This window comes from Chiroxiphia lanceolata, chromosome 3 (genome assembly GCF_009829145.1).
Source record: "Chiroxiphia lanceolata isolate bChiLan1 chromosome 3, bChiLan1.pri, whole genome shotgun sequence".
Lineage (NCBI taxonomy): Eukaryota > Metazoa > Chordata > Aves > Passeriformes > Pipridae > Chiroxiphia > Chiroxiphia lanceolata.
The window spans coordinates 66,290,453-66,316,869 of NC_045639.1; the positions used below are offsets into that span (position 1 = coordinate 66,290,453).

General features: G+C 38.8%; 1 protein-coding gene across 1 annotated transcript in view; it reads right to left on the reverse strand.

Moving 5' to 3' along the window:
- Positions 1-424: 424 nt before the first annotated feature.
- SLC35F1 (solute carrier family 35 member F1) overlaps positions 425-26,417 on the reverse strand; it is a 232,808-nt gene continuing 206,815 nt past the window's right edge. The window contains exons 7-8 of the mRNA XM_032684201.1: positions 22,013-22,167; positions 425-4,521 (exon numbers count right to left, since the gene is read on the reverse strand). Coding sequence (XP_032540092.1) covers positions 4,297-4,521; positions 22,013-22,167 — 380 coding nt within the window. The 3' untranslated portion in view covers positions 425-4,296. The remainder of the gene's footprint in view (positions 4,522-22,012; positions 22,168-26,417) is intronic.

A 26,417-nucleotide genomic window follows, 5' to 3' on the forward strand; every position in this document is an offset into this window, starting at 1 on the left:
CTCTGCCAGAGAAGTCCTTCAACATGTGCCAGATTAATTCCAGACTGATTAATATCCTCAGATTAATTCTAGACTGATTAATAATTTCTGGAAGGCAGTGGGGAGAGTGCTTTTGTGCTCAAATGAGGGCAATGACTATCAGAATACCTGAGCTAGCCATAGGTGAATAGCAAGTTAAGACACACCATGTGCAGGAGTCCCCTTATCCTTCTGGAGCAGCACTACTGGGTCAGGCAAGATACCTAAGGACACCTGGTGGCATCTGTTCTTAGACACCTAGGAAGGAGTTGCAGATAACCACCTCAAAAGGGAAAGAAGTCCTCAGTACAGTGAAAAATGATGTCCTGCAGCCAAGATACACTCTTCTGAAAAATCATTTTAGGCAAAGACAGCAGAATGGAAACAGGTAAGAAACCAATGACCGCGCTTTCATAAAGCATTTATTTTTTTATTTGAAAACATTATTACAGGCATTACATTGCCACAGCCAGTCCATATAGGTGCATGCAAATATCAAAATGGAGAAAGGTTTGTTCAGCTTTTCAATGCAGGATTTGGGGTTGGGATTTTGTTTGCCTGGTTTTGGTTTTGGTTTTGGTTCATACTTCCATCTGCAGTGTCAAGATTAGTGTGCTTTATCATGGCATTTAACAATAAAATCCTACCCATGGGGTAAAATTTTTATTTGTAGCTAGCTCAGGAATACTAAATGGTTTAAAAAAAAAACGAAAGAAAATGATACTACACGCTTGTCAAAATGTTAATAGCACAAGTTAGCAATCTCTACACTATACATTGAAACTTCTTCTTATGACACAGTGGTGCAAAATTTTCAATTGCTTGGTCTATTGTTGTGTGTTTTGAAACTTTATAGCTGGAACAAAGACAAGGTCTGTTTCCCAGTGAAGGTTTTCATCCAGTAGCAGAAAATTACATCAGTCTTACTAAGGGCTGCCCAGAGCCAGCACTATAACAGAGGTTCAGTTTGTTCAGGCAAGGAGCTACACAGAGCTAGAGACGTCCTACGCAACACGGAGAGTAGCTGCCGGTTAGATAGCTGAGCCTTTGCTGGTGTGTACTGAGGTCTCCCACTGCAGAGAATGAGCAGGCAGAAGTAACGTTTTCCTTCACAAGACCCCAGTTTTTCAGTCAACATAGTTACTTGTAAAGCTATACTACTGTTTTCCTTTGAGGTCCATCCAGCACTAACATACCAGTGCTAATCTGAGTATCCGCCTTGTTTATCAGGAAACACAGGCAGCCCCACTTTGCACATCAAACTCCTGAGCAAGTAGCACAGGGGATGGTGGCTGGTCACAGAGTCACACTGAGACATTCTTGACTTATTCCTGTACAACAGAGCCTTTTAAAAGAGCCTACTAAAATTGCTTCAGGTGACACCTCTCAGCCACCCGGGGATTGCAAACCCTTGTAAAGAAAAACTCCCAGCCCAGTGACTTGGCTGGGAGATGCCTCCTGCCCAGCTGTTTCAGAAAAGACTCTAACAAACATCTACAAGTTAGTGTAAAAAAAATGAGGAGGGGGAAGCCGAAGGACTACAAACATTTGGCTTAAAAATAAATACTAATACCAAAATTAATCAAAATAGTTATGCAAAAGGAAGGAACTGTAAACATGAAACACACATACACACAATCCTCAAGGTTCTCAGACCAACACAGGGACTAACGTTCAGAGAAAGGTATTTAATTGGTACAAAAGGTAGCAAAAAAGACTGAGATGACAGGTGCCCACCAGTGCGCTTCCAAGGTACCTGAGGGAGCTGTGGTGGTTGTAATCAGAGCCCCTGCTCCTGGGTAATGTATGAAATCCACCTCAAGTCGAAGCTCTCACAGGGCTTGACCCAAGTATCTTACCCTGAAGTATCAGGTAATCTCTCTTGTGTGGTTTTTTTTTTTTTTTTTAAATTTAGACTTTCCTTAATATCCCCAGAATATGGACTCTGTTTTCCTGCGGGGATCTGGTTCTCTTTTGTTGTTTGGGTATTTTTTTGTTCTAATGGTTTAAGAAAAAAAGTTTGGAAACATGAGTGCTAAAAAGATTAAATAAACAGAAGGCAGGGGAAAAAAATCATACATTTGTTAGTTTAGTACCAAACCATCTTAACCAAAGCTTTTTGGGATGGCTTTGGGCATGATTTGGCAATACTGCAGAACCTTCCCTCATGTGCATCAGGATCATGTCAGACAGCCTAAACACAGCAGGAAAGAAATCACTTCTTCTTCTCCACAGCAAGAGTAAGATACAACATACTTCTGCTGTTCAACAGCATTTTGGCATTTGCCACTTCATGTATATTATGCATATATACACTTCTCCCAGTCTGCTTCAGGGAAGTTCCTTCTATATTAAAGCAGAACAGGTCTATAAAAGATGAATGTTACCTCAGCAGAAATTCATCCTGCTTGGTTGAACTGTGTGACCTTTCTAATCTCCAGAGTACAGATTGATTTTTTTCTTCTTTTTTTAAATAGAAATAGGTAAGCTGTATTTTTCAAATATGAAGGCCTACATTTTCACTTGAGACAGTCTTTTTCAGCAGAATAACATTCAAATCAAATTCACCTTCTATGCCCACAAGCAAAATATTCATCAACTGTGCCATAAACTCCATTCTCAAATACAATGAATGTATACACGCATTTACAGCACTATTATGTTCTTCTTAAACTCCCTCCTGAAGATCCTGAAGCATTTTAAAATAACTTGGTCCCATGGCACCCCTGTGAGGTAGGTAAAATATCATTATTCCCGTATATACAGATTGGGAAACTCAGCCACACAGAAGGTAAGTCATGCCCAAAGATCATGCAAAGATGTGGCAGATCTGTGAATAAAACCAAGCTCTCCTAGATGCCTCACCTATCTGTTAGACATAAGATCATCCCTTCTTCCTTAATTTTAAATTAAAAATAGATTAAGGATATCGAAATAATGATTCCCTTTTATTTGGCTCTCAGAAGAGCAAATATACAGGCAAAGATGGATTTTTGATGGTGGTGACTAAGATTTCCCCAGTTCTGATAAGGCTCCTGAGGCAGAAGTACAGTTGTGTACAGAAGCATGGAGCACACCCTTACTGTTTTCACATGTCCCCAGGAATGTAAGAAAACTGCTGAATTCTTCTGCTTATCTCATAGTTAATAAAAGTAGGTGGCTGCACCCTGCCGGTATGAATGCCTTGGCACTACTGCAGCAACACCAGCAGATGGTCCAGTTTTTCTGCTCATGAATTTCTCACTTAATCTTCCTGATTTTTACAATTTGTGGGTTTTGGTAAAAAACTGACACATTTCTAAATAGCTGTCATTAGAATAATGAACCGTAGGAGACTAAGCAAACTGGAACAGCAGAAGGCGCCCTCAATGCACTGAGTATCTAAAATAAGTGCCCTGATCCACGCGATATGTCATCTTACCATGGAGAGGTACAATACATAGGAAACTAGAAAATGTGTTTTTCTTTTTACAGATTAAAATTTAAAAAGTAAGAAATCTTTGTTAAGTCACGACTGCAGAGAAACTAACTCCCTGTTAGTTTCTAACTAACCTGATGCAGAACCTCAACCACTAGGAAATCTGCCATGGATCATAGAGAGGTCAATGCTTGAGTACTTCACTTCTGCAAATATAGAAAGGCTAAAATGCTTGCCTTATACCTATTCCTAGAATAGAGACGGATATTTTAAGTTGTCCCTTCTCCGGATTCATGGAACAGATTACCTAGAAAGGGCAACTAGACAGATAGCACAGATGAACTCATTGTATTTTCCTCACCAAATCCAAGGTGCTAGCAAAAATGTGTCAGGCTGCTGCTATCACGATTAAGCCATCTGTTTTGTGCAAACAAACAAATCTTAGAGAGAAATTAACAGTGACCGCACAAAGTGTATTTGCTGTAAAAAGGCATTTTTTTCCACAACTGGTGTGGTTTAGGCATAATATCGCTCAGTGGGTGCAGAAACACCCTTTTATGAATTTCTTTTTGTAATTTAATCTTATATATTGAATATCTTTCACAGGTAGGTTGACATTAGACTGATTCATACACAGCAGTTTGTATTGCAAACATGCTGCTCATATCATAAACGAGGGATGGCATCTCCTTGCAATGAACACCCTGTAACAATTAATTTGTGTTTTTATGAGCTTTCGTTATTTGCTACCTTGCAGCTCACCAGTGTAACTGCACCTGGTAAATACCTTTCTCTATGTACAATACAGAGATAATGGATATACGAGCTCCACTGTCAGTAGGTGATCAACAGCCCTGGGTTTAAGCAACTCTAACGTGAGGCTCCTCTTCTGTCTCCTGCCCCAGGCTGGTGTATGTCACCGAAGGCTCCAGCTGGCCAGTGGCTGGCAGGTCTACAACAGGTCCTGAAGGGTTTCGAAATTGCTTGTACACCCGAGGATCCTGGGCTACGTAGGTGGACGTGGAGGAGTAGAGCATCAGCCCAACAAGGATAGTGAAGAATGACAACAAGTAAAGTCCTGAAAACTAAGCAGAAATAAGAGTACAGTCATTACACACAGCACCGGTCACCCTGTGTTCATCAAGATGCACAGATGGGGTAGGTACAGATCCTTGTTTTGCCATGCACTGCACACAACATCCCTATCACTTCGATGTTGACTTTTTATGGGAATGACTCTTTGAAAGTTGATTTACTCCCATCAATTCCCCTGTCCTCCATAACCAAGAGCTAATTGGTGCCTTCCTGTGAGCCAGGCATATTAAGTCCCAGGTGGGACTTGGGAAAGCTGGGTTATGGTCACAGATCCAAAACTGATTTTGTTGTGCTTTTAGACAAGCCAATTACTTCTCTTAGTCCAAGTTTCTCTAGCTCCAGTGTTGAGGTACCATCATTTAAAAATGTCTGACAGGTAGTGGACAAATCTGATGTTAATTACAGCTAAACCATATGTCTGTGAAGTACAACATGCTGTTGGTAATATAAAAATATCATCAAATAAACATTTCAATAAGCATTTAAAACATATATACACTTAAAATATGTTTTAATGAAGGCACTTTAAAAGCTTGCCTGCAGCTTCTCTTGCTTGTGAATAGAAAGTACATGCTAGAAAATGTAATGTGAGTTCGGACAGGATGAACTTCTGCTGTGAAACATGCTCTGGGTCGACACTATGAGGTTTGAAAGCACGTATGGAGGGCAGTTAAAGCTCAAGTACACGTATTTTGGCACAGCTTCACTAGATCAGAGGTCAGACTGAATTTTCAGACATATGCAGACTTGTGTCTGGACTAAAAATACAACACAAAGAACCTTTTTGGCAATCTGTTAGTCCTTGCAGATAAAACTAAAGGCAAAGGTAGGGTTTCAAAAGCAAAGACCCTTGGATATTAGCTTCAGATACTGTGTTCTTGCTACAAGAGGCACAAAAATGGCTTTAAGCCCATATGACTTGTCTCCTGAACCTAGACTACAAGTTATTTCTTCATGCATGCTGTGTAGGAGAAACCATGAATGACAAATTGCATAGACAGCTTGTTGGGGATATAACTGATTTGTATTCAGTGAGACTTTCAGAAGTGCCTGTATTCTGCAACTTTTAGGAATCTGTACTTGAGCACTATGAACTAGCTGCAACCTGTTACTAGCTTCTTCATGAGGTACTTGACTAGTTTACAGGAAGGTGTCTGCAAATCTGTTTTTCAGTCATGACTGACTCTGCCTTGATGGATGCTCCATTTGTTTCCTCTGAATCCCTTTACCATGGCACAAAATGAATAGACTGTACTATATTATCTTGAAAGTTTTTGAGCAATTCCATTTTTTATACTTAAAGAAATCATCATTGTGGAGAAAACAAATTTTACTTAAGCTGGCTTTGTAGTGATGTTAATTTGTTCCCATATCATAAACCTACAAAACCTCCATCCAACTTCCTGCCTAAGGAAGCATTTGGCCTTTTTACAGAATCCTCAGTATCTTTGAAAGCTTTGGACATGTAACCTGTTTCCTACATCCAGTATGCATGTTTCAGAGGGAAAGCAACAAAATGGGGAAAGCTTAAACATGTAAGAAGGATTAGAGGGTAGAAACAGTTCTGCTTTTCATCGGCTATTAATTGGTTTTTTGCAGGTATGTCACCAGGTCCTCATGTATTGTCTGGTGGTACAATTTGATGAAGCCATCCAGCTGTCCCACCAGTCACAAAGACAGTGTTGAGCCTCACCCTGCATCTGCTGAAGGATTCCTTCCATCTGACACAGGTCTGATAGAACTGTTTAGGCTTAGATCTCCCCCAGGTGGCAATCAAACCCAAGTCCATAATTTCAAAGCAGCTTCCAGTTCATGTCTCCCCTCCATTTACAGTTCAGTTTTGCTGTCTGCACTTTCTTCCCCCCTTTCATCTTGCATTTAAACTTGAGTATCACTTGGCAACAGTGAGGTTGGCTAAGCTCAAGCAAAACTCAGGAGCCAAATGCATTCAATTTCCCATCCCTAGTTTCCCACTATCCCTCATTCCCACCTTATGCTTGAATTTCTCACCCTAGACAGCCAGTTGGCTTGCTCTACTGTATAGCCAGAGTGCCAGCCAGATTCGTGATTGCCTTGCGTCCTGTTGTGAGGAATCTGTGGGGCTTCCAGCAGCTAAATGTGCTCCTTTTCTTGCTCTAGGAGCTGCCCAGACAAAATCAATTCACTTTCACTTTGGTTCGTCACTCCAGCTCTACCATATCCCCCTCCTCCTGACCATCCCTCTCATTCCTCTCTCAGGGGCTTCCTGCCAGCAGGGTCTTTTGCCACCCTAGTGTCCTCCCTCATGGCAGATCTCCAGCCTGGGAGAAAGGGTTTGGACATAGCTTGGGGAAATCTGAACAAAGGTCTGTGAATCATTTGTCTTTGGTATCTGTGCACAGCTAGTCCAAAAAAGACCTGGATCCTGACAGCACTATGACAGTTCCATCTTTATCTTCCTTAGAAACAAGGTTCAGGCTGAATTGCTTTCTGCAGCAGCTCTCTGCCACATTGAAGTAGAAGGGTAGTTAGTAAGGCTAATATAGGAACATATGCTGCAGGTATATGAGAAATCTCTGGTTTTTGTCAATATCCTGTCAGACTGATTCAAAACCCTTTGAAATCAATGGGCATTTTCCTCCTATTAAAACAGCAGTGACTCCACTAGTGTGATGGAAAGATGCAGACAGAGTTTTCCAAATACAAAATCTGTTGTAAGGAACGCACTGTACTGTGTTCCTCAGGCTCTAGCTGAAATACTTGTATTTTATTGAAGATAGGATTTCCAGGCACACTGTACTGCTGTCTACATGTACGTTTTGGAGGGTTTTTTTATCTTGACCTGCAAACCTCATCCACTGAGATTCACTATTAAGAGACAGAAAAAAGAAACACATTCAAAAACAGCAAAAGAGCTATTCCTAAAAAATGAAGTGAGGGAAGACCACTTTTCATTGCTACTCTCTACAAAACTGCAGGTTCTCAGGAAGTGTACAGTTCTTCTCTCCAGCTAAAACACTACTTGAGAATACTGTCCTTCATTTTTCTGACTTATCTCTTGCTTTCTACAGAAATGCATATACGCTAAGAAAAAATATTTTTAAAATATCCAGATTGGTATGTCTCTCCAAGTCCTTCTTTCTTCCATGCTAAACAGGATAACTGTAAGCTATTCAAAGAGTAACATGATCAGAAACTGTTTAGCTCAGATTAGCTAATGAGTGTCACACACACTAGAGTAAACAACATAAAAACCAACTCATGTTTCTATATCATTAAATAGTTTCACTACAGATTTTGCATCTACACATATAGGTACATATGTACATAAGCTTGCTTATCATGAAGCTTATTGAGAGACCAGATGACTTTGTCATTACTTCAATGATCTAACACTCTTGAGTCCTGGGTATGACTTTTAACCTGTGAATTTCTTTTGTGAATCACAATGACTTTAGAGGACTCTCAGTTTCTTACCAATTTAAAAGAGATAATAACACTTGGTTACTGAATAAAGATGAGTTTACAGAATAAAAATGGGAAATAGGGATATCATCCTCTGAGGAGAAGGCAAAGATCTCATTTGCAAAGTGCCTTACTTACAACATTTCAGATTTCATCACTAATGTGAAAAGCATCTGCCAAAGCTTACTGAGTAGTCAAATGAAACAGTTAAATCAGCCCTACAGCTCTCACAATGTCTGCTCTGCTCTGATATCTGGGTGTCTATAACTGCTTTCACAACCACTAGTATTCAATATGGATCACTTAATGATATTTACAAACATTAAAAATTTAGGAAAACGCAAAAAAAATGCCTTTTCTAGATACTATTAGCACCTGTGGTGAAAATTTCTTACACTAAACTACCATTAACTATCAGTATGTAAAAGGCACATTTTAGGTGCCTGTCAATCTGCAGATAAACATACAAAGCAAAACCTAGACAAATGCATCACGATAACATGTCTAACAAGATTTGCTCAGTCTATCAAAACAAGCACTGATTCTGGGTGAGTGAATGTTTTTGGTGTTTATCTAAGAGATGTTCCTTAGGGACCCAGTACTTCAATGCATTTGCCGAGTCAGGCTTAGTAGAAGAGCTAATGGCACCTGATGGCTTAGTTGCAGGAATAGGGGTCTTGCTCCTCACTCCAGCATGCACTACTGCAAAACCCCACCAGAAAACCAGTACGGTTCAGCTGACCACAGAAAATATACGGTGGAATCACTCTAACTTTCTGTTACCCATGTACAAATTCTTCGACATTAGAAAAGAACCCAGACATACCTGCAGTGCTACATACAAGTGTGGATGAAGTTTACAAAACAAAATGTAGCTTATATACAGTATTTTTGTTGTAAGTGAATCAAAATTACACATTTCGGGAGTAAGTCAAGCATCACAAGATTCCTAAAATAAAGTAGATGAACATAAAGGCAGCCGAAAACTTAGGATCCTTAAAAATCCATAACGAACTGTTAAAACTTTCAAAATTTACTCCCTACTGGTTTTTATCTTTTTCTTCTTCTTATCCCTCCATGTGAAATCTGTCTTTCATACATCCTTAAATCATTAGGGGTAAAACACTTTTTCCTTTTTAAGACTCTTATGCTTTAAAGTAACCCACTTAGAAAGGTGGGTGCAAAAGAAATTTGTTGATGGGGAAGCAAGAGTGCATCTGATTTCATTATCTTGAATAGTGATTAGACAGTAACAGTAGAAGAAAAAATAGAAAGAAAAATGGTTTAAAAGGCAGTAAATTTCTGCCTGGGTCTGGAGAAAGCGAGTCATTCTTCAGTACACAGATCATGAATTTAGAAGGGAAATCCTGAAGAAAGGGCATGGAAGAATCACTGTATCACACCTAGGATATACTATGCTGACTGACTGACTGACTGACTGACTCCTGACAAGGGAAGCCGCAGACAAGTATTTATGACTGTCACAGATGTCCACGTCCATGTTACCACTGACACTGGGGCAAAACAATATCCAAAGTGACAAAACAAGACAGATGTGAGTCTGCAAAAAAAGCCTACACAGACAAAGAAATTCAATTTGATAATTTTGTTTTTTCGCTCAGCCATCATGGTAGTGATCATGACCATTATTACAACAGTTATGAAAATCCAAATTCTCTTTAACTCAGTCCATTGAACTGGAAATAGTTGCAGGAGCAGACTATTGGAGCTGCAGCACTTCAGTTCCATTTGTATTTCAAAACAGCAGCCACAGACTGAATCTCTTGGTAGATAATATGAACCCCAGTTCCTAGCCTATGGCAACCCAACCGTGCTTTTTATGACTTTAAAAGGATTTTTTTTTCATAGTACTAACTGAAAATTTATAATTGTCATGTTTCATATGTTCAGTGACAAAGCATGAAATGGAATAACTACCTTTTTCTCTACCTTATGTGGGAATTCTCCACATTTTGACAAAAATGCATAAAGAAATCGGGTCTATTAACTCAAGTTTTAAATCTCAGAGAAAAGTGATCTCCTTAGAATCCCATTGATGAAGAAAGGGAAAAATGTACACATGAGGTGGAATTCATGAAGTCCCCTATTTCTGTTGACACCCTTCATGCTCTCCAGACAGGCAGTTCCCTCCACCATCTTATTCCCCTCAGTAGGTCTGTGAAGTGCAATGAGCTTCTTTGTTTTCCAGACTAATTCAGTTTGTAGCATATGCTGCACAGCCCATCAAAGTTAAGGCCAATAGGGGTTCCTTCGCTGACTTACGGCTTTTTCCCCTGGGTAATTTCACACATGAATACCTGAGCAGGCTGAGCGAAGGGACTTAAAATCAAATTTCTCTCATTATCTTTTATATAGCAAACAGACGTTTCCACTTGGTTTGATAAACTGATCAAGAGGCTGAGCTTCTTTCCATAGTTTTCTATTTTTACTCCCAATATAGCAAATGAAGTTCACTGGGACCAAGTGCAGAAGCTGTGCTGTGGGATGCACATACTCTCCAGCCACCAGCAGTACCAGAACGGGTGAGAGCTCTGAGAGCTATGAATTCACACAGTGCTTTCACTTGCATAGCTGCATATTACATCCAGTTACTTTATTAATAGGAATGGGAGCCAGCGTCCTAGTCATAGCTCATAGTGCTCTCTGATGATTCCCTCCAATCAGACCCGTGAGGATCTGACCTAGTCTGTCTTACATTGGGACTGTGACTCAAACTATTGCTGACTATTTTTGTTCCATCCTATGAGTAAGATGTCCATTTGGGAATCAGGGTTTGACCTGCTCTTTGTGAAGAGAGTGATCTGCTGGTTCAGTCTCAACTGCTGCTGTCTACCTTCAGGGGTGAGAGACAAAGACCTGACTGTTGACTGATCACTGATACCAGGTGGAAGTTATGGGCAGAGTATTTCTCAGGAGTACATAGACATCTTTTCAAACATACTATAGAACTAAGCTCTAGGCAGCTGATGATACATCTTTGTCATCAACAGAAATTGGAGCAACCACCAACAGTGAAACACCATATTTTGTAACCTCAAATGGCCCCACACACTAGAAGGGCTGCTGTGAGTTTTCTAGACTTGAACAGATAAAACTAATCCACCTGAACCTACATATGTCCTGCCAGATCTCTGAGATTTTTAATCTGGAGATCTCCAAAGAGACCCAAACCACTGACATACAGTTCGTCAGCTCGTCAGCTGCTGAAGTTGGAATGCCTGAGCAGAAGTGTTGGTTCTCTTTCTGAGAAGGGTACCAAGGGGTGCTGGACAGCTTCAGTAATGATGATAACTTCTGGGCAGCAAGTCAGTCCACTACCAGCAGGATTGCATTATCTTCACACTTTAATTACCTCCAGCTATTTCTTAGGCAAACCATGAGGATGCAGTCTAAAGTGGTGACTTACAGTCCTATCTTGCCCTCTGAAATCAGCTGGGATGCAAAGTGAAATGTGTAGCTAGTTCTTCCACATCTTTGATCATCACTAGATGAAGGAGGCTTGACTTATAGGTATGTCTCAACACATCACTGTTGCTCATGCCAGCCAGAACCCAAAGCAAGAAGTGTCTGGCTTGCCTGAACACCAGTGAAAACCTGACACTGGTCTCACTGCCATTTGGTGAAAACAGAGAAGCCAAAGGAAGCATTTCTTGTCATTTCATGCATGGCAGAAAGGCCATACTCCTCATTTCCTGATGCCTGATTGCACCCTCAATGTGAAACAACTCAGATGAAATACTACCCATTACTATTGCTTATACTGAATTGCAAATGTTGCATGGAAACCATGATGTGAAGGAATTATGTGACATATTTTCTGTATTTTCCAGTTGATTGTCAAAGATCCTGTTCTACTGCTTGAATGTTTTACTATAGGAAAAACCTAATGATCAATGCTTTCAGTCATACAGCATCACTCTCTTTTCCAGTTCTGGCATGGTATTTGCTGGTGAGCACAGTTTAACTGGTAAGACAGTAGTGAGTGGGAAAGTCCTAAGTTTTCTTACCTCTTAGATTCTGAGGTTACCTACATGGGAGAAAAATGAGGAGGGGTTACTGGAAAACTGTCACTACAAATTCTGTTAAAATTTGGGAAACTTAATGGATTTCCTGGAATTAACTGGTGGAATAAAACAAACGTAGAAAACTGATAGCATTTTGAGAGAAATCTCTGAGGCTGACATATGCAGCTCTAAGGCAAATATTGTTTTTGCACAAATCTGTATGATTTCATGCTTCTCAAACGGTATCATTATTAAAAAATAATAATAGGTTGTCCTTTCTGAATACATGCCTTTTAGGGCAAAATGTTTGTGTGAAATGGCTTCTCTTCCTTTCCTGAGTGCCAGGGAGATGGGAATACTGCTTTCTCTTCTGTTTCCCTTTGTCACCTCTGATATCAGACGAGGAGAAAAAAACGAGCCTGTGTTCAGTACCCCTGCAGTACCAGCAGTCTGTCTAATTAAAAAGTGCAAGGTAGAATGAGTCCTGCAATCTGTTTTAATCTTATCTGTGTAGGAAAGAGATTTTTATGTGACGTTAAAACATTTATATTACATTACTCTAATTTTCTGTGAGCATCCTTACTGTGGGATAAGAGGGCTTCATTTCTAGTTACTTTATATCAATCACTTGGCAAGACAGTGGTAAAGCACTTGTCCTTTAAATGTCCTTAATATAAAAAAGAGAAGTACAACAGAAAAGCTTATAAAATCAATTTCGCCTCCCCCCTTTTACCTTTCCAAATTCTTTGTTGGTTTGCTCTGTCAGCTGCCAGTTGCCATGTGTCTTTTTGCTTTTGTGTTAAAGTATTTAATATAGTAGCAGCTGTCTGCTGTACTTGATTCTGTATTACTGTATATAAGGCTAATTGTGTTCAGTGTGTTCAAAACCAAGGTTACTCTGTCAAGGCTATGGAGCTCATAAGAGAAAAAGCTCTGTTTGGCCCTCTTGAGTTGACCAAAAAATTCTGTTGCTACTGCTATCAAAGTGCTTTCCTGAGGTGGTAAGTTGTCCTGTCCTATGGCATTAGCACTTCTCCATCAATACCAGAAATACCTAGACAGACTCATTTCGAAACAGCTTTGTCACAACCTCACTCAAATTCTTCCCATCTGTTGCCACAGACACTACCTTGCACTCTGTGCTTCACAGCATTTCTCAATGTCAGCCAGTTCTTGTCAACTGATTGTTTTAATTCTTCTTCCTACTGAAGCACTGAAGGTGCCAAATCTGTTACTACAGTCACTATACAAGACTGGTCTTCAGATCAACTCTTTGGGACCTCCATCAGTTATTTCTCTCTCAGCATTCTGCCTTGCCTTTTATCCTCTTTAGCCAGTTTCTCACCTAGTTTCCAATCTTTACAGCACTAATTCTGTCCTTTAGTTTAACTGATAATTTTCTATGCTGCACTGTTCAAAAGCCTTACAGATTATATCAAATATATTTATTTGACTTTTGTCTACAAAATTCTGTTAAATCATCAGACAGACATCACATTTAGACTGGATTATTTTTCTTTTGCGAACCAAGCTGCATTTTATCCAATTTTCCATTTACCTCCATGTCCCTAATTATTCCTCCTGGTGTCTGCTTCTGCTTTTAGTTTATTGCCTACTTCATATAAAATTATTCCAACTGTCTATATTCATAAGCTTTGAAGTATTCAGACTATTGTGTTCTGTTTCTACCTCTGATCTAGTAATTTCCATTTCTATTAAACATTGTGTATTGTCTTCATATTTAACTCTCATCCTTACTGAAAATGACAGAAGGTCCCACTCTTGTTTTGGCACCAAGCTAGAGGTTGTTTAATTTTGGCTTCCACTGTCTTTGCATATTGAAACTATTTCTTCTCTTCATATACAAGAAGAACTTTTTGCTGTTTGTTTCACTTTCTTCTTCATTGCCAAGCTTGGTTATCTTTTACAGTAATTCAACTTTACGTCATTTCTTTTTCACCTGCACAGTATTACCTTTCTTTGGTGATTATTTTTATTCCTTGTTTTCTCTCTATTTATTTCTAACAATCTTTTAAATGGTTTGTCCAGTTGCATCTGGAGCTCTACCCTACAAGTTGTCCTATTGTCCTTAAGATATAAAATTCAGATTACTTTCAGTAAAAGCTATTACAAATCTTCTTCAGACCCATTATGAGCCTTTTAAACACTCTTGCTTGCTAAACTTAACACATGTAGGTCGGTGGGAATAATTCCAGAAGTTTACTCCAGCTAATGAAGTTGCTTGTCAGCAGTGCTGATGACAAGCATCTATCCCTTATCATGGGTTTGAACCCTACTGCTTAGATTGAAAGCATGTAAAAGCAACATCTTCTGACTGATGTTTTGACTGCCTGTTAATCCATTCCTCCATTTTGGTAGGAAATAGAAGCTCATGTGGATGCTTTAACCCTGTATGTCTGTAGCATCCATTGATTTGGCTGGTTAAGAGGTACAACTGGAGTAAGGACTTCAATCCAGTCAGTTAACCAAAACAGATTTTATAAACCACGTGGACAGCAGACATAGTTCTTAGCACACTTCCTAAATATTTTACCTTCTTTTCTGGTCACTTCTGGAAATAAAGACACACTCAATTCCATAAGAAATCTCCAAATTTATAATGGAGCTATTGCATTTAACGCTTACCATTTTCTTTCAAAGATGATTCTATCTACATCTCTGAGGAACTTTTAGCCTTTGTGTCCATATGCTAAGGTGGAAATAGAATCCAATTTGAAGAATCACAATTTGAAAATCTTCACACTGTTTCAGCTACTTAACCTTGTTTAAGCTTTTGAATGCAGCTGCTGCTTTGCTAATTCATGACTTTTTTTCTTTAGTCTGTCTCCTCTGGGTTGCAAATTATTGCTGAGGTATGTAACAACACATTCATTGTACTCCCTTGTCTTCAAAAGTATGATTGTTTTCTTGGGAAATGCTGAGGTTCTCATTTAATTTTTTTTTCTCCACAAGTATTTATGAAACTTAGCCTCTTGGTCTTTGTGTTCATATTTATTGAGCATCATTTAGAAAAAGTATGTTGTCACAAGCTCTTTTATTAGGATGTCTTTCTGTCCACACTTTTTCTTGTAATAAAGAAAAAGGCAGTTACTTTCTACAATATATTTTGCTTTCTGCAGTTAATTGAATCCACTTTCTTGTTCTTTGATGTTATAAATTTTTATTGCTCTGCTCCCCCAAATTTCCTTTTTCAGCCAATACTCACCAACATCTTTAAAACTGATATGTTTTTGTTGAAGATTTATCATTCAAGAGTTAATTACTTCCAATAACAGAAGATTTCCCCTAATATGTCTGCACCCTAATACTAGGTAGGAATTATAAGCACCTCACCTTTACCTTCCAGGACTGTCCATTTCTTTTTCCAAAACACCATTTATTTCCTTCAGAGTGTAAGAATTAAACTTCATGATGTACTCTGTGGTATATTTAAGAGATCTCTGAACAACTTTTTCCTTATACTGGAACACAGAGCTAATTCAAACAAGGTAATGTGAGATGACTGTTACTCATTTCCAAGTGCTTAAAGCCCATTGTTATGACACTCAGCTTTCTGAATATCTTTAAGTTCATAATATCAAATCATTAACCCCAAATGAAAATGACTGACAGATGGAAGCCATATGCTAAACATAAGGATACCATTGTATATTCCAGTACAATGCTGTTGCCTCCCTTTGGCTGCCCTACTGCTCATGTGTCTGAAGTGTTGTTGAGCCTGGGAGCAGAAGTGGGGACAGAAGAGACTAGTGGGATCCACTCGTATGACTGCAGACAGCTGTGACTTCAAATTACATACAAAATGAAACAGCATCCTGAATTACTAACACACCCACTACCTTTACCCCAATTCCATAATAATTTCTCACTAGTTCCATAAATTTAATATTTTAACACTTCAGCTATGCAGGAAGATGTGATACTGAGACATAAGAAGTTTTATTTCAAAATTTACACACAATAAAAATGGGCGTGTATGTGTTTCCTTTGGAGTATCCTGTTTTGATAATTAGGCATTTCCAACAAAAATGCAATGTACTAGAAAACTTTGAATCAGTTCTGTTGTGTGCAGTCTTTTAATGTGAGACCAAAGGGAAAACATTCCACACTAAAAGCACTGAAAACAACCTAAAAACCTTGACATTTATGATGAGCTAGTGTCTGAAAAAATATATGTGAAATTGAAGCTTTTATCATAACTTCTGCAATACGAATGCCACATCATTTACACTCTTTTTGATGACTTCCAAACAGTGAGTATCCCTGTTTCACTGTTCATGCTTTGCAACTAATGAATCTATTGCAAGATAGCACTGTGAAAGGAAGAGACATCCTTTTAACAATGCAGTATTTTCAAAAAGCTGCCATATCTGTGCTGTGTTGTTAAAAATCTGTCAGGCTGTGCAACATCTTGGTGGGAGACATTTAATTTTCCAGCTTCTACTCTTTTCTGTCATTTTACTTCACAGCTTTTTTATCGTATAGTATCCTGCACCACCACACAAAGGGTGAGTGGATGGGGCCCTTTCTGTCACAGGAATTCAAGAGAGACCAAAGACACACTTAACTCCTTTCCACCTCAAGAAAGCTCCTTAAATATAAACACCTAACTATTTTCTAATTTACTATAATTTGGAAGAGGAAATTCAAATAACTAACTAATGAAATAAATAAAAAAATGTGAAAAAGCTTTTAAAATGCTGCTTCGATGAAAGGCATGTAGACAGTACAGCTGTATGGGAACAGAATTGTTGAGAGGGAGTCCCACCGTAAGAAATTTAGTACTTTGGAAAACAAAACATGAACATAGGTTTTTGCACATTACCAATGGCATAAAGAATTGACAAATAATATAACTTATCCTCATTATTATCAAAGGCTTAAAAGCATTGACAAGGATAAAAGCCCCATGAGATTAAATTCCATTCAAACAGAAAGCTTATGGATCAAGCAGCTTGCATACCCAAGTTCATCAGGAAAATATCCTAAAGTATATGACTGAGGAAGTAAGAGTGTAAAAAAATAGTTGCTTAGCCTACTAAAGATGCACCACTGACAACTTCACCATCGAAGTTTAAAATAGGTAGGTGTCAGTACCCGAGCAAGTGCAAGCGAAGAAAAAGATCTTACTGACTTCAGCTTAGACTTGAAGGGAAGTTTTTTAAAAAAAGTGAGAACATAATTGGAAGTATTTTCTCAGTTTGGTCAGATCTTTGGGAAAAGTCTCTCAGATGCTTATGGACTTCTGCCAAAGAAAAATCAAACTAATAAACAAACAATCCTCCCCCACACCAAACCAATTTTATTTAACTCCTGCTCCCTAAGCACAGAAATTGAATCCATCCTTCTCTAACAGAACCCAGAGCTGTCTGCAGCATATAGAGTCACAATAAGGCAAGAGTTTAATCTGCATAGTCATGAAACTATGAATTTTTTTAAAAGTTTTTTTCTCGAGTGGTAGGCTTTCCTAATTTAGGGAAATGAGCTGAAGCCCACCGAAGACCAAGACCGCAGAAAAGCTCATACTGGCTTCAGTGGTTTGGATCAGGATGGCAAAGCACATGCTTTTAACAGAGGCTCCTAATTCTTCTCCTTTTTTTTCCAGCAAGGGCCAAATTTTCACCACAGTGACGACTATGTAAATCCCCAATTTATAGGCATTGCTGATAAAAAAAGAACATGGAACCTATTTCCGTCAAACTCTGTGCCCTCTCTTCTCCATTACATTAAAACCCAGTCTCCTTCATGGCTTGTTTCTTGATGTGATGGGAAGGCTGTCATCTGCTCCCTTCCATTGAAGGGATGCTGTTAGAATTGGCATTGAAAAGTAATTTTTAGAAGCATCACTGAGTATCAGCAAATGAGGTTTCAACTAGCATAATTTCAGATTTCTGGTCCTGAAAGGTTTTGAGTATCATGTTTATCTGTGTATCTAAGTCCTTTGTCATAGACACTCTCCAAGATTCTAAATCAAGATATATTCCCTGCTTTATTTATGAAATACATGCATTTTCTTCATTTGGAAATTGCTGATATATCCAGAAATTCTGAATTTTTATAGCTGTATCTTGGATAAAATAATGAATGAATTTGCCAAGGCATAATATAATTGATTGTGCTTGCCTTGCTAGATAACGATATAACGCAGTGTGACTCGACCTACTGGTCCAGAACACAATCCGTATGCATGCTCTAGCTGGTGGAAAATAAACTGCTTAGATTATTCAGTGAGAACCCAATTTGCTCAGAACAACGAAAGACACCATATAGCTTGCAAAGGAAAAGTGTGAAGTCTAAAAGTTCACATAACAATAAAGCTGAGGTTGAGACTAAAATGTAAAAAAGAATACTCCTAAGCAAAAATATCCCCTGTATTTTTACAAAAGTTCCAACTCTGTACACCCGGAGAGCTGGCCCTGAATTTCCCAGCACTAGTGTCCATGTATCCACGACAAAGAACAACTATTGCAGTCTCTGACAGGGGAAGGACAGTCCTGTTACTTGTGCTTAAGAAGAAGGAGAAATGGGAACAGATAGCTAGGAAAGTTTACAACATAAAAATTGTCTAAAACATATCAATATGGTGAGAATTTAAAAAAAAAGTATTGAAGATACAGAGTTGTGTACTTATATGCTATGGCAGCGGTCGACATTCAGCCACTAAAGAGGCCAAACATTTCCCTATCCACTGGAATATTTGGAATCAATTATTGATTACAGAAGAACTAAAAAGACAGCTTTTATTTGGGCACTGCAGATTATTTTAAGAATGATGCATTACAATCTAGTCATCTGTCTCAAACTGATATGTCATTACATTTTAAAACAATAACACCTTGAACAATTAACATCTTGAAACACAAGTATATCACCAGAGTTGTGTCCAGTTAACATGCTGTATTTCTAACTTCCATGGGCCCAGGAACTGTTCAATGTGCTATGAAGTTGTCTGCCTGTGGGGTAAGACTAGAGATGCAGCTGTTTATAAACTCACTGTCCTGCATGTAAAGATGTTGCAGGTCTCTGTATTATATAAAAATGAAATACTAATGAATCAAAACACTTCAAAGGCAATCTTCTTCTCAGTTTGGTTTCAGAGGCTCTAAAGGCCAGTTAAACTCATTTCCTGCATTTTCCATGGATTTTCATAGATTTACTGCTATAGGTGCAATAAACTTGTCTGGTGATAAAAGTAGCAGCACAAGGAAAAATCATAACTGTTTCTTGAAAGCCTCATAAAATTATATTCTGCAAGGTACACTAAACCACTCAGTTGATCCTAGTTCAGCATAAAACCATTTGCTTCCCAGTGAAGTGGGGCTGTGCTTATTGGCCAGTGCAGTAATAAGCAGAAGGAGCTGCATATCTGGAAGAGATGTACAGCTGGGCTAGGAATGAAACAGCTTTTTAAAAGCTAGAAAACAAGCAAGTGTACACCGTCCTAGGAGAGGAATTAATTTAGATCATTTAATGTTAACATATTAGACTTCATTATTGAGTGGAAGTTGCTCATTTCATAGTTCTGCTTCCTCAGATAAAAGGCTACCTGATAGTAAATGTGGTAGGGGGAAACGGTTTTCCAGAAAGAAAAGGAGGAGGTCATCTAAATAAGGATAAAAACATGATAACTAAAGAAGAAACCAAATAATTAGGTGGAGTTTTAAAATCTAGATAATGTGTGAATATAGCCTCTCCCAATTTCTTCTGCAATGTAAGTTGGAAGGGTATGAAAGGAGATACTGACAGCTCAGGTTTCAGGTAAAGGCCTTTCCACAAAGTCCTAACAAAGGTCTTATCCTTATCAACACTTCATCTGGGAAGAACAAAGGAGAGACACGTGTGAGTTGTATGGCCTGCAGAATGAGTACAAATCACAAAGAAATTCAGTGATGAAAAATGTAAATACAGGCTTACTTTCTATGAAGTAACTGGCTTCCTAGAGACAAAAGCATTGCACCAGGAACCAGGACCTTGAGCTGTAGGGACTGTTTCAGGGAGGACGAAGCCCAGCCAGATGAGGTGCAGAGAAGGGTTTGCTCTGATTAGTGAACTAGGGGCTGAGAGACAATATGATTGCTCTCTGTTGATGCATCAGTGGACTAAAATGCTATGGAGATGGGAATTCTTCATGTTAAGAAGAATGCCCATCTCTCAGCAGAAAGAATGGCCCAAAACCAGTCACAAGTAAATTTATGCTGGAAATAAGGTTTGTAACTGTTGGAGAAATGATGTTCTAAAACAGTCTCCCAAAGACAGCAGTGGAGGTAAAAAAATCTAAATAGGTTTAAGTACGAGTCTGATAAGAGTTTAGGAAGATGACATACGTACATTCACCATAGGAGAATGAGATTTTCAGTTTTCTAATGAGATGAGTAAGGGGTAGAGGGCATCACCAGTTACTTTAGATGTGGAAGTCAACCAGTTCATCTGGACATATGTTGAGACAATGCTTTCAACCAGAAAACCTTCCCATTCTGAGCCTTCTCCTCTTTAGCACATTTTCAGTAGAGGTCTTAAAGGGAGACTGAGGTGCCACTGTGGTCGAGGGCTCACATGCACTTACTGTAGAAAGATAGGGGTCAATAAGGTTGAAAATTCTGCCTTCCTGGCTCTGCAAATGTACCCAACAATTAGGCACAGGGAAAAACTGAAACGTTCTATGCACCATTTGCCTTTCAGATGCCTGAACTTTAAGTCTCTGTTTGCAAAATTGCCTTTTTTGTTAGGTTCAAGCAATGCTGAGCACAGAGCTGTCAAATCTCTGCTGCCTTTTGAGTCTCTCCCTCTAACCAAGCTTGATTTTGTTAGTACACCACTACTGTTTTCAGAATTAAATTTGTCTTTTACTGTGTAATATAATAATTTTTCTTAGAAACAGTGGACTAACATGACTAAATGTATTTGTCTATGGGTATCAAATAATGCTATTCATGGGAGATAACAATTTTCAGCTTATACATAACACTTTTGGTTTGAAGCGTGAGGCAGAAAGAATGAGAAACTAAATCATCATGAGACAGAGCTGCAAAGCAGCAGACAACCTCTACATTGTGTTTTCTGTCAATTTTTTGTTTCTATTTTTGCTTTTCTTCTCCCTGCAAAATTCTTGAAACTATAAAACCAAAATAAAAGACAATAGTGAAAAACAATTTTGTGTTGGACTCTGAAGCTCTGAACTTTCACTGTCTCACTCAGATTCATTGAGTTACCATTAGTATTACAGAAGGTGATTTGAGTTTGTTAGATACTCAGAATTTTAAGGCTTTTGTTTACCTAACACTTCTCTGGACCACAATTTTATCTATCAAGTAATCTCCCTCGTATGAATAAATGATGGTACAAAGCAATCCCTTCCAGCACCCCAATGTTATTTTCATGTGATGAGCACTGTGGGGGGATACTTGTGAATAGTGAAATGCCATTCCTTGTAACTGAAGGTCGAATGGGTCCTGTACAATAGGGTATTTTGAATATTAGAGGACCTGGGAGGTCAAAGTTTAACTTCAACATAAATCTGCTGCACATTTTGCATTTACAATAACAGGCAAGCCATTGGTTTGGGTGACAAGAAAGGGGTAATTTATGAACAATTTAGTTATAAATTCAGAATCAGTATGAATGAAACAATCTTGTTCCCAGACAAAAAAAAAACACCTATGGGAATTTTGGAAGAGTCCTTCTCTTCATGCTACCACCTTAGGTCTGTTCACAGCAGTTGATAAGTAAGATAAGTAAGAAGAAATTAATGACACAGTGGCTGATGAACAGGTACTGAAAACTTGTAACAAAAAGACCAAGTGAGCTCTCTTTAAAAACCGTAATCATAAAATAAAGTTTGCTTTGGTGTGGGAAGACTTAAGTAGAAAAATCAACTGCACTTTTGCTGCTTAGATCTAGCAAAGCTTGGAGGCTTCTTTTGTTTCCTTGTTTCGCATTGATGTTTCTTCATGCATAGTGCTATTACCCAAATACACGTCTCATTTCCACATACCTTGTAGTGGAAGAGGAATAATCCACAGAAGAGGCTGTACAGGTCAGCAGTGAGTAGGGAGAGATTGACGGCAGTAGCACTGGTTTTCTTTATGACCACTGGCATGAAGCTGTAGAGGCCAAACATACAGGCGCTAAAGCCAACATACAGCAAGCCTGCAGAAAAGAAACAAGAAGTAAAGTGATTTTTCACAGCCTGCAGAAATGACTCGTGTTTGGAGGAAGAAAGCTGTGTTTTTTAGAAAAGGAAGAATAATGCTTTTTCAAAGAAACATTCAAATTAATAAGATACACATGTACAGAGAGTGAAAATCATATCAGCAGAGGACATGAGGTCCTTTGTGGTCTCAGTAACAGCAGTGTTGTTTTAAATTGATGCCTTGTAGTAATAGTGACTACCTCAAGTCCAACAAAAATTTGGACAAAATGATCCATTTAGACATATCAAATCTAGTCTCCTAAGGAGCTGAATGTCCCCAACACTGAATTCAAATGAGTTGGATGGAGTACCCAATATTTTTTGGGAATGAACCCAAAAACTGAATGCAAAATTATTTGCAGAGGAGTTAATGAGCAAATGGATGAACACATGAGGGTTAGGGTTATTGTCAGAGGTCTTAGTCCTATTTTGCCACCAGAACTGACTCATCACTTCATCATTTTGCATCTCTGTTCCTCTACTGTTTTTTGTCTGCCTTCCTTAATAAAAATTTCCAGAGCTGAGACTCTTTCCTGCTACATTTTTACAGAGTGCCTCACACAAATTAGATTGTTAGACACTAATATAATAAAAATACATTACAGTAAAAATCTAAATTAATTAAAAAACCTAAATGACTTACTGGGAAAGAATTCATTGCTTCAGTTATTACTTGATAAATCCCAAGGCAAATTAATCAATGTGAAGTTAAAAAAACAGCAAACACTTTATTCATCTGCTCTCATGCAAATGATACTTCTTAGACTGCTGTATGCTGCAGAATTCCCAGCTGATATGCGCACAAGCCTAAATTTAGACTCATGCCAGCTCTTCAGAAAATGTTGCTTTTTACTAAAAGTTGTGAAAATCTGATTGCCAAAGTCCTGAAAGGGGAAAAAAAAGCCCATATATTGTATCTGAATTTGTATCTGAATGCGGACCCACTTAGTTAAAAACTCTTTAAAAAAGCTATCAAAGGACAAAATTGACTCCCTGAGAAGCATCTAAATGGAAGTGTGCATTCAACTGAAACAAATACAGCAGTCATGAACTATCAGTGTCCATATATGCTATGGTATGATAATGAATTTGTGTTTGCATTCAGAATATGGGCAATCATGGTAACAACATTACAAATAGGTAGCAAATTTCTAAGGTGTGTACTGTATAGCGGTAACAAACATAATTAAGTCAGCTGCTTTATGCAAACTCTGCAACTCTTCTGTAGTAGGCAAATGATTGCATCAAAGGGAGCATAGCTTTGGTCAATGGGAAATTGTTTGCATACAGGACCATTAAGTCAGCTTTTCTTCCAGGAACAAAATCCATTCTGGACCTGAAGTCAGCATTGTCAAAGTACAGTCTGCAAATCACCAGCTGGCCCACCAAGCCTCCAGTAGTCAGTCTGGATTTAATATGCATATTCAGGTGCTTTACTGGTTTATGCATGCAACTAACAGTATAATTTTATGGTACTGCCTTGATGTTCACATTATTTGACAGTCAACTACCTGTACTTCACAGGCTGCTTTTCCAAAGGGCATTTAAGCTCCAGTGGAAAATTGCTTACACTGTAGCTGTTCTATCAGAGGTAAAGTGGCCTTTCATTTACAGCTTAAAAATACATGTAATATCCACCAACTGGGTGGCATTTAGTGGTGACAAGGAGCAAACTGGAAATAAGATCATATAATTTTCAGATACTGCCTCTTAGAAGACCAATTTTCAGACTAAAAATATGTTTTAAGTCAAAGGTTTGAAGCTTCAGCGTCCTTAGGTACCCATGCAGTGCAAATGGGAGCCTTGGGAATGCCTCTAGTATTGCAGTCCCAGGGCACTTGGAACTGTGTCTAACCAGGTACTAAGTCACTGGCACCAATCACCTGTAGCAGGCCCTGGAAGGAAGCAACCTGGCAAGTTAGGAGGTGCTTTTGTAATGATCTGCTTATCAGCCAGTCTGTGTTAAACCCTGAGAAGTTCATAATTTGGAACTGTCTTCTTTTGGGTGTGCTGGCATTGTTCTAAACTGAAGGCACCTGTGGGTGGGATTCATTACACCTAACTCTGGACATATACTGAGGGCTGGTGGTCAGAGAAGAGACTGGGAAAATTTAGAGTGCAGATTGTTCAGCCTCTTTTAGACACCAACAGCATGACTCGTATCATGCCTATTTATTGTTGCGGATGGTAAAGGGAGTTTATATAACTAAATCCAAAGTTTACATCACAGGTATCTAAAGCTGGTGGAACGGATCCCATCTTATCTGTCTGTGTTCACCCTGATGGGTAAGGTCAACAGTTTTGCCTGGTTGGGTGTGAATTTCTCATAGCTGTCTGAACTAGGCACTTGGGATGATAGGATCATGGGCTGATTCAGGATGGAAGGGAGCTCTGAGCTCTCTAGTTCAAACCCTGATCAAACCAGGCTCAGCTGTGAGATCAGACTGTATTTCTCAGGATTTTGGCCAGCCTGGGCTTGAAGACTCTGAGGATGAAGACTGCAGAGCCCCTCTGGGCAACCTGCTCTGCTGCCTGCCTGTCCTCAATGTGAAGAAGATTTTCTTTTTATCCAGTCTGAATCTCTCATTTCAGCCTCTGTCTGTTGTCTCTCATCCTCCTGCCGCACGCTGCTGTGAAGACATTGGCTCAGTTCTTTTGATAACCTCCTTGTAGGTAAGTTCTCTTCCACAGGCCGAACAAGCCCCAGTCTCTCAGTATTTCTCCATTTCTCTTAAGACTAGGTATCTTAACACAAATGGGCAGGATCTGCCCCCAGGCACTATTCTAAAAGAGCCGAAGTACCACCAAGAGTAACATGCCTTAAGAACTTCTGGTTTAGTTCCCGAGCATGCTGGTTGAATGTTGCATGGTGCAATGATGTATGAGTGTTGCCTTTGCATTTTTACTCCAAAAGCAACCATTTAATTGGTATGAAATGGAATCAGTTATGATTTTTCCTAGTGTCTTGGAATAAAGACCATTCAGAAACATTCAAACCCCCTGTAACAAAGGGCACTTCCTTAGAGATTCAAACTGGCTTTTCTCTTATATAGAACTGATGTGAGTTTATTTGTTACTATTTCATCTATCACTACAAAATATGTCATGGTCTCATATGAAATCACTCAGTCAGAACAGTATAATCATTCTCCTTTAACTCAGGTTGTCAGCAAATATTAATACTTAAACCTTCAAGGATTCAAACAGAGCTTCACTGATTCATACTAGGTGTGAAGATGATGACATTCATCAGAGGAATTTCCAAAATGAAAACCAGGAGGACCATAGCCTGTTTTAAACATGATAGACATAACAGATTTGCTTTAGATCTTTATATTCAAAAATCATTTGCATCAGTTGAAAAGTAGCTCATCCATTCTTAAAAGCACAATTATGGTAGATGGCAACAGGCCACCTTGAGTTATTTATTAGGTTGCCTGCTGTGACTTTATCACCACCATTCAGAATGCTGATGATTTAACTCTGCTGGACTGCAGGTTTGAGTCTGTCGCAGTGGATAACTACTCAGGACAAGGCTGTGAACTCCCTGACACAGATTTTGTCAATCACTACTTGACAATCTTGTATCATTGCCAATGCACTGGAAAGTACACTGAGTGCAGGGGAAGCCAGGGAATAACACAGAACTACACAGAACCATCACTATTTAATCCATGTTCAACTACACAGCATTTCCAATTGTTGCTGCAACAAAACAAGTACATATCTATGATGCTTTTGCTAAGTGATCTCAGCCTTCTGAAGCATAAGGACTCTTCAGATTTAGTGACTAACTTTCAGTGACATTTTAATGGCATCCCAGACAAAGTAAGAACTTATTTTAATAGCACATTTCACTGATACTGAGTTAGAACAGAACTCTCCTGGAAGTATATATGACATTTACATGGATAGTAGATTAATTCACTGTGACCACTGCTAATTCCATCAGTACCAGATTAATTATGTCCCTGAGCTCCTCATCATGAAATATAAACAAACACTGATGCAATTATGCTAATTATTTCAGATTAAAGAAGGCCAATACACTCAAAGTACACAATTGAGTGTGTTTCTCCATGGATACTTTAAATTGATTTGTCACTTAGTTTTAAAGCTCAACCACCAAATTTCCACAACTTTTATGTGCAGTATTTTGTGAAAGATGGACTGTTTTTATTATGGCTTATGGTGATGAGAGGAAATT